The sequence below is a fragment of the Atractosteus spatula genome, chromosome 14, assembly GCF_055471065.1.
Source record: "Atractosteus spatula isolate fAtrSpa1 chromosome 14, fAtrSpa1.hap1, whole genome shotgun sequence".
NCBI lineage: Eukaryota > Metazoa > Chordata > Actinopteri > Semionotiformes > Lepisosteidae > Atractosteus > Atractosteus spatula.
Window position 1 is genome coordinate 14,222,393 of NC_142719.1, and position 14,017 is coordinate 14,236,409.

Consider the following 14,017-nt stretch of genomic DNA (forward strand, 5'->3'; position numbering starts at 1 on the left):
ATCATCCTCAGACCTGTAGAGTAACCGTAGAGACTCTCAGTCCAGCTCCTCTGAATCTTCACATTAACACTCCATCATCATCATCATCCTCAGATCTGTAGAGTAACTGTAGAGACACTCAGTCCAGCTCCTCTGCATCTTCACAGTAACACTCCATCATCATCATCATCATCATCATCATCCTCAGACCTGTAGAGTAACCGTAGAGACTCTCAGTCCAGCTCCTCTGAATCTTCCCATTCTGTAGTAAGATCCCATCCACTGAACTAAAGAAAATGCTATTATATATCTATAGACTCCAACTGGTGCAATGCTTATGGTCTTGGGGCTTCAGGTACAGTATAAATGTAGATCCCACAGCATGACCATGTCCACAGAGAGGTGATGCAACAACTCCGAACAACCACTGCGTAACATCTGGACCAACAATGGAGCAGATGGAAATAGCCATTAATGCACCCCCAAACCCCGCAGAAAATAGAGACAAAGCAGGCAGTGCAACCTGACTCCCCATTGCTTAGCACCCTGGTCCATTCCAGGGTTTACCAGCAGCAGGGGTTACCTGAACAAAACTGCAAACATTTCAAAATAAGACTCTGCAGGCTTGTCGGGGATACTGTACTCAAGGTACCAAGCATGACATCTACAGCACTTGTGCCGATTTCCACACGAGCCCTGCAGCTCCAAAACCTGGGCTGAAAATACTGTGCAACAGGAGACTGGCATCAGTTCCATGTAAAACCGCAGCTAGAGATCGCATTCCAGCTTAAAACACCTTTGCATGTTACTTCTGCTTTCAAAAGACCCAAGAACAACCAGTTGCACTGAGAGATCAAACATTACTTTTTTTAATACGTGTCAACAGTGATGAACAATATACACATATCTTACACCTGCCTTCCACCTCTGCTCGCCTCTGGCACAAACGGATTCAGTTATCTACTGACTGATCGGTTGAAAAAGCTTTACAATTGTTATTCCTTAAAAAACAGGAGCAATAGTGTAGAACCCAACAAAATGAAATAAAAAAAAAGTTTAAAAACAAATGCCCCCCCCCCCAGATAACGTCTGCAGCCGAACAAATAACATGGAAAACTGCTCCCCCATGAAGACATCACTGTTCTTCACAACCACTGGTAAAGAAGTGATCCCCAAATAAGCCTACACCCCTAGCCCCAGGATCTGTCACTCCCCCAATAACAAGAACCTTGATCTGAATCTTGGGTTAGAGTCCAGAACTCTGGTCCTAACCATGCTGGTACACCACAGTCACGCTGTGTGTGTAACTGGCACAGGACTGGTCTGTGCCCAACATCCAGCAGAGGTTTGCAACGTAAAATCTAGGGCACCTAGGGTCCCCAAAAGACAAGAGGTTAACACTCTGGTCTACAAGTTCGAGCTTCAGCTGTCCAGTGTATCAGGGTTGAGGACTGGGGGTACAGAGGATCTGTACGGACGCCCTGTCAGAGCCTTATTGCATACATACAGCCCTGCCACATTAAAATCAGCACGCCAGCACCCCCCAAAAGCATACAGCGGACTCGCCCCGTTTTCTCCGTCGGACACCCCGCAGTCCTGTGGTATAGCACCAGCACAAGCCGTGCCCAGTGAACGTCTGCATCAGGCCCCAGCAGGGCCATGCCTGTGCCCCCTCCAGTTTTGTGCCTGCCGAGTCCCCCCCATGTCTTCACGCGCACCTCGTCTCAACAGGGCAGGGCTCAGTCTATACACAGATATTTACACATCTCAAATTAAAAAAAAAAACAACTAATGAACTGAGATGGACATTTCATTCCCCCCCCCCCACAGGATCAGGCCATAGGATTCTCCTCTTCCTCTTCGTCTTCCTCCAAATCTTCCTCTTCTTCCCCCAGCCTCATGCCTTCCCCTGCCTCCTCCTCTTCCTCCTCCTCCTCTCCTCCCAACCCTCCATCTCCCTGCTGCTCTTCGGTGGCCGAGCTGTCCATCGGAGCTTCGCTTGTCGGCTCAATCCCAGCGGTCTCTGCCTCTGCCTCTGCCTCTGCCTCCCGCACTCCCTTCTCCTCCCCCTCGCCCACTCCTGCTGCCTCGGCCCCAACCTCTCCCTCTCCCTCCCCATGCCCCTCTTCCTCTGCCCCCGCCCCTTCTCCTCCTCCTTCCCCGGGCGTCTCCCCCGTAGCGCCCTCCGCAGGCGCGGCACCCTCATCCACGTCCACCTCGTGGTCCGCAGCCTCGTCCGTGAAGGGGTCCTCTCCCTGGGCAGAGAGGAGAGAGCAGGGATGAGAACGACAGGCAGGAAGGAGGACACATCCAGACAAATGCTCCCGAGAGCGAGGGGGGGCCCCGAGCGCGTTGCGGGGGGGTGAGCCCTGAAGATCCAGGTGGATGCATCCCCCACACACATGGACATGCTACTGTGGGAAATCATGAACTTTGTAAAAATACTGCAAGTCGCCATGTTGATACAACACGCATTCACGTTCCCCAGAATGCAGCCCGATGCAGCCCTTCCTGCTCACTAGTCTCCATAATGAGTAACGTGATGGGATGTACGAGCAATTAAATACAGGTTGGGCAGAAGACATTTCACCACAGAAATGTACCTACGCGATCTGCACGGAGTTAATAAGTAGCATTTGTCAGCAAAACTGTGTTGAAGTCAAGAGCAGTATTTCTATTGGATTAAAACCAATGGATTCACAAACCCGGTTCTTTGCTATGTAATAAGGCCATTTCACGTCACCAGAAGTTTTGTTGCCTCGTTCCGAAACACATTACATGGCACTACGCCTACCTGGACACTGGATTTTACAAGTTCATGTCTAAATTTTACTGTTTTTGCGGTTTAAAATGCACTCATCGGTGCCGATACTTTCTAACCCTGAAATCTGAAAATGGCGCGGCCGGACCACTGCAGTGTCGCCGTCGCCAGCTCACCTTTAAATAGTTGTCCAGCATCCGCCTGATGTTCTTGTTGTATAGGATGCTCTTCGCGATCGGCAGGCTGGACCTCTTGAACTGGTCGAAGAGTCCCTGCAACACAGAGAGATCTCTGGGTCAAGGAACCCCGGACTCGCCTGGCCTTTTCCGAGCCCCATCCCAGCAAATCTGGAGACAGGAGCCGCAGCAGGCCTGGCCCTGACCGGACAGGATAACGAAGAGGAGGTGCTGGGGCGCTAATCACAGATCCCCAGGCTCAGAAACGTATCCCCTAGCGGCAGGTTTCCTGAATAACCAACAGCTACACAACTACAATCCATCACCACTGGCTGCTGAATGTTGCAGGTGCAGCGGAGCTAGTTCAGATACGGTGACGTCATCGCCCTCCCTGCGCGTAGCAGGGACCTCAGCTGCCTGGGCTGAGGGAGGTCTCCTTTAGCTCATGCGGCTGGTTCCCTGTTGCGTGACGCCGGAGACCCGGGTTCGCGCCCCAGGGTTCCTTGCAGGACGAAACGGGCGGGGTGGAGAGGCAGAGGGCACGAGCCCGCGCAGAACCGCGACGGTCACACGTTGTCCGCTGCACACTGGAGTTTACTGCTGTATACTGTAAACTGTGCATTGTTTTCTACACTGTACATTGTACTGTATACTGGCACTACTCATCTACTTTATTGCTGACTGTTGTCTACTCCTGTCTGTACACCGAGAGACCCAGCGAGAGTAACCGTTCCGACGTCCGCGTTACACGAGGCGGTTCCGCTCGGATCAGGGGCCGTACCTTGCGGTTCAGCGTGTGCTCCTGCGACTTCAGGTGGCGCTGCAGCAGGCTGTGCTGTGCCGGGATGATCATGTCGCAGGCCATGCAGTGCGCCGCCTCGATCTTCTTGCAGAACTGCTCCTCCACCAGGCCTGCCAGAGAGCGACAGGTTCAACAGTGACTGGCTACCCTGGGTGTGTGCGTGTCCCGTGTGTGTCCCGTGTGTGTCCCGTGTGTGTCCCGTGTGGAGGGCAGGCGGGAGAGGGTCCTGACTCACTGAGCGGGTCGGGAATGGTGACCTGAGCGGAGCCGGAAGGAGAGATGAGAGAGAGGGGCAGGGAGATGAGGAGAGAGGGAAAGAGTGAGGAGAGCAGGAGGGAGAGAATGAAAGTGAAGAGAGAGAGAGGGAGAAGGAGAGGGAGAGGGAGAGTGAGTGAAGGGAGGAGGTGGGAGAGAATGAAAGTATGGAGAATGAAAGGGTGATGAGGGAGAGGGAGAGTGAAAGAGTGATGAGGAGAAAGGGAGAGAGTGATCAGGAGAGGGAGATAAGAGCAATGAGGGGAGAGGGAGAGGGAGCGGGAGAAGGAGAGAAAGTGACAGAAGGAGGGAGGGAGGGAGAGGAGGGAAGAACGCGAGAGGGAGCGAGATCTGCGCAGTGACCTTTGAAGGGGTCCACCTTCTCCAGGGGCCCCTCCTTCTCCAGCAGCTCCTGCCGCTTCCGTAGGATCTTCTTGTTCCGGTTCACAGTGTAATCCTGCGGGACACAGGAGCGGGTCATCAGAGCCGCAGCCCGGAGAGCAGCTCGGGACACCCCAACACCCACCCCCTGCCCAGCAGCTCACGCACCTGCAGGAACTTGACCGTGCCTTCCGGCATCTTGGTGCCAAGGAACTTGAAGATCTCCTTGTGGAACTTGCTCTCCAGGTGCTCCTGCAGGAGGCTGTCTTCGGCGGTGCGGAACTTGCAGAGGGAACAGGCAAAAAGCAGCCTGAGTGGGGAGAGAGACAGGGGCGAGGTCAAACAGCAACCCCAACCGCAGGACCGCGCCGACGAGGACCGGGGCGCCTCTCGGCCTCACCGCTGCCCCACCCCCACCCCCGCCACGCTACCTGTGCTCTTTCTGCCGTTTCTCCTGCTTCTTCCTGTCCTTCCGGCGCTTCCTGGCCTCTTCGTCGTCCTCCTCTTCCTCTCCAGCTGCGGGAGGGGGAGAAGGAGAGAAGACGTGAAACGAGGAGACGAACCGAGGAAACGGGCAGAGGGAGAGGGGAGGGGCGCAGGGAAAGAAGTGGGCGCAGAGCTCTCTTAATTGGCCGTACGCATGGGTGAGAAAGGCGTAACCGGATCCACCCCCTTTCAGACCGCTTCTTCCAATTCAGGGTCACAGGGGAGCCAGAGCCTATCCCAGCAAGCAACGGGCACAAGGCAGGATACACCCTGGACAGGACACCAGTCCATACGGACACAGATACTCACACACTCACACCAGGGCCAATTTTCCCAGAACCCAATTAATCCACCAGCACCTCTCTGGACTGTGGGAGGAAACCCACACAAACACGGGGAGAACATACAAACTCCATGCAGACAGGACTCCAGGAACTGAACCCAGAGCTGCAAGGCAGCAATGCTGACCACTGCACCAAAGTGCCACCCTAGCATTGAATTAGTCAATGTCTTTTAATGACTTAACAGCATGTTGTCGTCATTAGTTCAGAGAGAACTGAAGAGGACCAGAACTGCACATAAATGATTCATTTGGTATTTCTGCTTTAGATAATTGACTTTGCACCTTATCAAAGATCTAATAATCGCAGGGCAGACCTACAGGCACAAAATGCATAACAATCAAAAGATCAAAACATAAAACCTACTTTTCTTTTTCTTTCCTCCATCTTCTCCACCTTCCTCGCCTTCCTGCAGAAAGAGCAGCATGACTTGTAATGAGACACATGACCGTAAGGACAAAGCGTGTCAGTAGCCTTCACAGTGTCCCCCACTGTGTGGGCTCGGAGAGAACACACAGGAGCTGACATGGCTGCACGAGTCGCGCCAAGCGCAGCGCCCTCTCTCCCTCGCCAGCAGGGATTGAGATGGGACGCAGACCGCACTCACCTCGTCTTCATTCTCTTCCTCCTCACCTGGAGACAGAACGAGAGACAGAGATGCCATCAGTGACCGCCATAACTTCCCCTGGGATCCACATCGCCCCACTTCATGATATCAGCAAGCCCAGACACCCGCAGTCCCAGCCAGAGCTGTCATGCCTGGGTGACGCGGACCCCCATACCATTCCTCCAGGGATCTGGGTCCCACTCCAGACTGGTGCACCAGTCTGAGTTCCACGTTACTGCTGCTTGAAGCCGTCCCTGTCCCGATGGGAGAGAGGGTTTCCCCCTCTCCAGCAAGTACTATGCAGGGATGCAGAGCTAAAACAGCAAGATGGGGCAAACGGCCTCTTCCCACCTGTGGCTTCTCCAATCAGCCCACTGAAACCTGGACACCCCAAGCATCGGCACGCAACTGCCCGAGCCCCAGCGATGATTAGTGTTCGAGCCAGCCTGGATGGCCTCACTCCCTCAAGCCACAGAGAACCCCACCATGGATAGCTGAGGTACCAGCAGTGCCCCTCCTCCAGGGGGCACTCACTGTGCTAAAGGCCTGCTTAACTCAGAGGCCCAAACTTAAAACAAACTATTCTAAAAGCTAAAACAATTGATTCTGCAAACCACAGCAGCGCGGGCTGAGGTTCACTCAGGACGCCTTGCCCCTGCCCGCAGCCTCACCGTATTCTGAATCCTCTCCTTCCGAGTCTGTCCGCCGGAATTTGCTGTCTGGTTCATCAGATGCCTGGGAATGCCGCCTCTTCCTCCCTTCAAACTGCCGGTACATGGGCCCGCCACGCTGCCTGGGCTAAGCGACCAGACACAAGACACACGGGAACAGGGAGCAGAGCTATCAGGCAACGTGAAAGTCTCTACAGTTACAGGTCTACAGGTCTGAGGATGATGATGATGGAGTGTTAATGTGAAGATACAGAGGAGCTGGACTGAGTGTCTCTACAGTTACTCTACAGATCTGAGGATGATGATGATGATGATGATGGAGTGTTAATGTGAAGATACAGAGGAGCTGGACAGTCTCTCTACAGGTCTGATGATGATGGAGTTTTACTCTGAAGATCCAGAGGAGCTGGACTGAGTGTCTCTACAGTTACAGGTCTACAGGTCTGAGGATGATGATGATGGAGTGTTAATGTGAAGATACAGAGGAGCTGGACTGAGTGTCTCTACAGTTACTCTACAGGTCTGAGGATGATGATGATGGAGTGTTAATGTGGAGATACAGAGGAGGTGGACTGAGTGTCTCTATGGATACGAGGAAGAGGATGACGGTGACGAAGAGCACTGCTTACTCACCCTGTTCTCCCTGTCCATGCGCGGCCAGTTCCTGCCGTCCCGCTGCCAGCCGCCCGCCATCGGGCCCCCGAAGGGGCCGCCCATGGGGAAGGGGCCGCCCATGCCGAGCACGTGGGGCGGGGGGGGCCCGGCGGGCATGTTCTGGTACTCCGGGCCCTGCGAGAAGAGGGAGGGCAGGCGGCCGTGCCCGCCCCGGCCCCCGCCGCACATCCCGCGTGGCACCATGAAGTTCATTTCGTTCCAGCGGGTGGAGAGGCGCTCGGACGAGGAAGAGGAGGGGGGGTGGTGCGGGGGGGGCATGCCGAAGCGGCCATAAGGGGGCGGCTGGTGGAAGTGAGCAGGGTGGTGGTGATGGGGGGGAGGAGGAGGAGGAGGAGGAGGAAGGGGGGGAGGCCCATCTCTGTGGTGATAATAACCGCCGCCGCCCCCTCCGCTTCTGCGGTTCTGGGCTCGGTTCTGCTGCTGGTACTGGTTCTGAATCCTTCCTCCACGGTTACCGGATCCAAACCCATCCCGGTTCCCTCCTCCTCCTCCTCCTCCTCCTCCTCCTCCTCCTCCTCCTCCTCCTCCCCCCCTGGAGCGGTGACCCCCGCCCTGACCCCGCCGGGCCCCCCCGCGGCTCCGGTTGTTCTCCGAGCTCTGGGCACCCCCGCCCAGCCCGGCGCCCCCTCCCGCCCCGCCGGACGAGCTCTTGGACCCCTCCCCGCCCGCCGCCGCCGCCTCCTCCCCGTAGCTTATGCTGGACAGGTACTTCTCCTTCTCCGCGGACAGGTCGTAGGACTCGAAGGACTCGAACCTGAAGGAGCTGGGCAGGGGGAGAGGAAGAAAGAAGCAGGGGTGGTCATGATCATCATCATCATCACTGCCACGCGACGCTGCTGACATGAGGAGCCAGGCTCGCGTCGGGCACAACACTGCGAGGACAGAGGACAGGAAAACTACCCGTTTACCTGCACTGGGGCATCAACAGGCTGACTGAGGGGCAGAGAGAGGGAGATGGAGAGAAGAGAGAGATTCTGGGTCCCAATCCTACTGGGAGAGGGAGGAGGGAACTCCGTTTATCTGGCAGCCCGGTATATGATCTCCTGTTACAGCCTGAGGAACAGTGGGTCTGTCTCCCAACAATGCTCCGTGTGTCTTTGTTGTAAATGTCTGTAATATGTCTATAGATTTTATTTTATTTTTAGTTTTGTTTCATGTTAATTGTATTTTTATGTGCTTTGGCAACACTGATTGTACCCATCGGTCATGCCAATAAAGCACCTTGAACTGAACTGAGAGAGAAGGACAGGGAGAGGGGGTGGGAGAAATGCACGCAGAGACACACAGAAATGGAGCCAGCTGTGGCCAGGACTCCCCATGCGGCAGATCTCGCAGGCTCAGCAGCCCGGTTACCCCCCCCCGGGATACCCCTCCGAGTGCTGGGCTCGCAGGGGCTCCAGCAAGGCAAGATGAGCCCGCTGTGCGCCTGAAGGCAACGGGTTCACGGGGGTCGGCGTGCCCGATGGGCACCTCTCACCCGTGCATCCGGTTTCAGGCAGAGCCACCTCAGACGGTGAGCCAGAGCCTCATCCGGCAGGTACCAGGCACAAGGAGGGTCAACACCCCGGACGGGACGCCCGTCCAGCAAGGGGCGCACCAGGGGCAGATCAAAGACCGCAGATACCTCAGTAAGCACTTCCCCAGGAGTAAACGGGAGCAGCCAGAGGGAGACAGCGCGCAGGCTCCACACAGAAGGTGCCCCCGTGCAGAAGCAAACGCAGGACCCAGGGGCTGTAGAGCAGCACAGTGCCCAGGCAGCGGCGGGCCTCACCTCTGATCGCCGTCGCCCTCGCACCCCTCCCGGGACATCAGGTCGAGCCGCTGGTTGATCTTGGCGATGAGGGAGTCGGGGTTCTCTTTCTTGCGCTTGGGCGTCTTGGGCGTGGTCCCCTCGGAGACGCCATGGCTCCCGTCCCCCTCTCCGGTGCTCACGGAGCCCGGGACGGACTCGGCCTGGGGAGCCTCCCAGGAGCCGCCGTAGCCGTAGGAGTCCGTGGGCTGGGGGGGGCCAGCGGCCCCTGCAGACTGCGCGTTGAAGTAGTCGTAGCCCTCATAACCTGCGACACACACACAGCCGGACCTTAACCCTGCACTGCTGGCACTGGAGCTGCAGCTTACAACCACTGCAGCGGACAGAGCAACAGCACCCTAACGTTACCACTAACAAGCTCCCAGGGCACAGCAGTTCCAGTGCTGGTTTAACACTGGTCTCGCCCATGACTCCCAGTGCACAGCACTCCGACCCAGTGCTGGTTTAACACTGGTCTCGCCCATGACTCCCAGCACACAGCAGTCCGTTCCAGTGCTGGTTTAACACTGGTCTCGCTTACTAGTCCCTGAGCGCAGCAGTCCGGTCCGGTGTGGGTTTTTTCCAACCGCAGGGCCCTTGGACAGACGAGCACGTGTACTTGAGCTCCGAAGCCGTGCCGTTCTGCTGGGAGTGTGGTACACCGCGGAGGAGGCAGTTCTCCCGGGACAAGGGTCGATCACGCTGCCCCACCCCATTCCGGCTCAGAACCCAGCAGCGATACACTGCGCTCCAGCTCGGAGAAGGGGCAAACCAGTCCCGTCCAGGCTAAACCGGGCCAGCCTGTGACAACGTCGGATCGCGAGGAGCACGACGCTGACGACCACACTGGCGAAAAGACGAGAGTGAAGGCTTCGCTATCGCTCTGCAGCTCGAGGGCCGAGGGACCTGGGGAGGGCAGGAGCGCTGGGCCCCCGCTGCAGAGCCTGCTGGGAGCGTTCTCCAGCTGCTCCTGAATGGAATCAGCAGCTGCTGTTTGAGCTTCTTTCCCTGACTGGCACAATCTGTGCAAGAGGCAGCTGGGAAAGCCTGGACCGGATCAGACTGCTGAGCACTCAGAATCTCGCTGGCGATGTTAATAAAGCCTGGACTGGATCAGACTGCTGAGCACTCAGAATCCCACTGGCAATGTTGGTAAAATCTGGACTGGATCAGATTGCTGAGCACTCAGAATCCCACTGGCAATGTTGGTAAAACCTGGACTGGATCAGACTGCTGTGCACTGAGAATCCCACTGGCAATGTTAATAAAACCTGGACTGGATCAGACTGCTGAGCACTGAGAATCTCGCTGGCGATGTTAATAAAACCTGGACTGGATCAGACTGCTGAGCACTCAGAATCCCACTGGCGATGTTAATAAAACCTGGACTGGATCAGACTGCTGAGCACTCAGAATCTCGTTGGCAACACTATAAAGCCTGGACTGGATCAGACTGCTGAGCACTGAGAATCCCACTGGCGATGTTAATAAAACCTGGACTGGACCAGACTGCTGAGCACTCAGCATCTCGTTGGCAACACTATAAAGCCTGGACTGGATCAGACTGCTGAGCACTGAGAATCTTGCTAGCAACACTACAGACCTGGAGTGGATCAGGAGGAAGTCCTCTTTGAGACCGATTCATTTTCCCGTTTCCACATCCATCTCACGATCAGACTCCTGCCGCAAAGCTGTTTGATCCATTTCAGGTTTTACCCACCACTGCACTTTTTTTTTTTTTTTTTTTAAGGACAGCTGCTGTCCGACTGCCCCGGCGACTGCGACGGAAACCTCTGGCCCGGGGGACACGGGGCGGGTGAGAGGGTGCGTGGGAACCCAGTCTGGACCGCAGCCCGAACGGAGACCGGGCCCGGCCCAGCGGCGGCTGGGGACCAGACACGCCGGCGTCGTCAAACCTTACCTGAGGCACTGACCTCGGCACTGCTCACGCCGGCAGCCGTACTCCAGGAGCCATAGCCTGCAACAGAGCACAGCACACAGGACAGTGAGGCCGCCATGTCCCTGCGCGCGCAGGCCGGCACGGACACGCAGGCACAGAGCCCCCGGCTCGGCGCAGGTACGAAGGCAGGCACAGGGGTGCGTCTGCGTGTCAGATGAGCAACACTTCTTGAATCCATCCCTTTCCAATCATCTCCGCAGCACCGGCCTGTCTCCTCCACTCTCGGCCCCTGCCTCTCCAAGGCCGAGGCCCGAGGCCCCATCACAGGAAAGGGTGTCTCCTACTCCGATTCTGCCGGTTTTAGGGGTCACCATTATATCACGCCCTTTCCGAAGGTTTGGGACAGCCTCGGTGTGACCTTCGCTGTGGTTCCTCATCGGACAGGCCCATCGCTCCATCCTGGTTCAGACCACTTCTTCCACTTCAGGCTCACGGGGGAGCTGGAGCCTATCCCAGCAAGCAAGGGGCGCAAGGCAGGGTACCCCCTGGAGGGGACGCCTGTCCATCACTGGACACGCACTCACACCAGGAGCAATCTTCCCACAGACCAATTAACCCACCAGCAATCGCTCTGGACTGTGGGAGGACACCCACGTGAATGTCGGGTGGGAACATGCAAACTCCACACAGATAGCACCCCATGAACTGAACCCAGGGCCCCAGCACTGAGAGGCAGCAATGCAGACTGCCGCGCTACCCTGCCACCCTAAATGAATTTGTGACTCGCTTACTTCTTCAAAGCTCCCTGGAGTCCGCGCTCTTGGGAAATGGGGTACGGAGCTGCAGACACCCCCACTTGAGACAGACGGGGAGCCTGTCGGACATTTCCATACACCCTCTCCCCATGGGAGGGGCAGGTGACACAGATTACGCTGCGAGCACCCGACCTGTCAGAGCCCCTGTTGTCTTGGGGTCTCAGACCAGGCTGCCCTCTCGCCTCCATTTTCCAAAATTAAGCAAAGCCACCCCCCACCCCCCCGCGCGGACTCGTCGGACCCGTCAGCACAAAGACACGTACAGGCCGCCGCCGCCAACCCGGTCGGCTGTAACGCCCCGCACGGGTCCGGGCTAGCCCGGAAAACCGGGGGTCGAGGGAGCAGTTATTTCGCACACAAGCCGTCGCGACTAGGGGCTCCGGCCTCTCGCACGACGTGACAGGGGGAGAAGAGGTAGCGAGGCGGCCATTTTGAGTCGAGCTGCGAATCCAGCGGCCGTCCGGCAGCTCGCCAGCGGCACCCCCCCGCAACAACAACAACAACACTGACAGCCTCCGTGCTGCTGGCGAGCACGGCGCGGTGCAAACGCTGCGAGGGAACGGAGCTTAAGAGCGCAAAAATAATAATTGTATTCTGAAGCCGCCGCCGCTGCCGCCGCCCCCCCAGCAACACGCCTCCTTTCGAGTCCGTACCGTCAGCGCGTCGCTTTCACACATCAGGACGCGAGAAACCGAAAAATCAAGGCGATTCAACGCGTGCAGTGTATAATTTTGCAAGTTAGCACGCTCGGCAGGTCAGTCGTGACCAATTCTGGCTCCGTGACTGACTCTGCAGAGCCGCGAGTCCGATCTCGAACCGGCTGTCAACGTCCGAATAAGCCCGAATAATCGACGCTGCAACGTTAACCGCCCTGAACCCCGCTGTATTTCTGCCAGGGTACCTACACCTCACCAGTCTGCACTGCGCAGGGCTGTAAACCGGGCTAAAAGCGTCTCGGGTCCAATCCCATAAAAATGTTCCGACATTACAGAACTGCCTGGTTCCAGACTAGCAGAGAGAGCACAGGTATGGGGCACCGGGAATACAGGGGGGGCTCACACAGACGGAAAAACGATATCGGGGACAGTTGGCGTTTTCTTTTTGTTTAAACCAGCAAAAGATACAAAAATAAGTGCGTAGCTAGCAAAGCGAACAACGTCCATAGCTGCAAATGCACTGCGTTTAAAACCAGCTTCTGCGACATGGATTTTGATCAAGGGAGCCGCACCGCAGTGTTTAAGTGTTAGGCACAGAACCCCTTACATTATTATGAAAAATGAAGAAATATAAACAACTTAAAGGTTCATTTCTTCCTGACTGACCTCCGTAATCGTTGCCATCCATTCTCCCCGTCTTCTCATTGGAACCAACTCGAAGAGCCTGGGAAGGGGCGAACCCGCTACGGAAAAACCCTGCCCAGGGGACAATCTCATTGGGCGACTGCTTGACCTGAGCATCACCCATTGGCTTGTAGAGGCATCAGTCATTCACGACATCAGCGGCTGGATTGCAGCGATTGGATGGAAGCTAACGTCAACGAAGCGTTGCCTTAAGGAAGGAGCATATGAGTTGTCCTATTGGCCAACACTAGTGTCAATCACAATTCACTTGCACTGTCATTGGCTAGAATTCCTGTTAGTCACCATGTGCCCGTTAGTCAAGAGCGGGAGAGGGGGGATTCATCTCTGATTGGTGGAGCTGGTCGTATTCATTGTCCAATCAACGCGCCACTGCCTGTAACGCGTCTTTCCTATTGGATGCTGTTTTTCCAGTCACCATGTAGGAGGAAGTTTGGGGTCCATCAAGCCAAAATACGTCTAATGAATTAATTTACACAGAACGGGATTGTAAAAAAAAGTGACGGGTGTAATAACAGGTCAGGATGAAGTAGTACTTGCCAGTACTATTTCAGTGAGTTTTATACGCCCTCACTTAAAATAATCCACATCAGAACATACGGATCACTTTGCCACCCAATAAAGTGCGTTATTTGAATGCAGTCTTTAAAACTGAAACCTGAGCTCCCTGCCTGGAGCCCGTCCAGCACCAGACCTGCCCGCGCCTGATTGCACTGAATATTCAATATCAACAGGAAAATTCACTGCGGAACTAAAACCTGGACTCCTGTACTCGCACAGTGCGATCGCCCGAACAGCACCGAGCCGAGCGTGGCGACAGACGAGTCTCTTGCACACGGCCTGGGGTAGTGGGGCAGCTCCCGCCGTCCTGCTCGGCCCCTCAGTTTGGTGAACGGGAGACCCTAATCCCCCACGCCGTCCTGACCCCAGAACCCCAGATCGGAACCAGGGAAGAGGCGGTACCGTCTGGGCTCCCGGACTAGGGTCGTCTCCCAGAAGCGGTAGGGTAAGCGGGGGCGAC

General features: G+C 56.1%; 1 protein-coding gene across 1 annotated transcript; it reads right to left on the bottom strand.

The window, feature by feature from the left end:
• Window positions 1-825: 825 nt before the first annotated feature.
• LOC148820722 (A-kinase anchor protein 8-like) lies at window positions 826-13,102 on the bottom strand. The gene is made up of 13 exons (XM_088931628.1): window positions 12,961-13,102; window positions 10,845-10,901; window positions 8,906-9,191; window positions 7,093-7,897; window positions 6,460-6,586; window positions 5,789-5,814; window positions 5,548-5,590; window positions 4,786-4,870; window positions 4,523-4,664; window positions 4,337-4,430; window positions 3,698-3,828; window positions 2,917-3,012; window positions 826-2,234 (listed from the first exon to the last, which is right to left on the bottom strand). The coding sequence occupies exons 1-13, from the start codon at window positions 13,100-13,102 to the stop codon at window positions 1,812-1,814; spliced, it is 2,457 nt and encodes an 818-aa protein (XP_088787754.1). The 3' UTR covers window positions 826-1,811.
• Window positions 13,103-14,017: the final 915 nt, after the last annotated feature.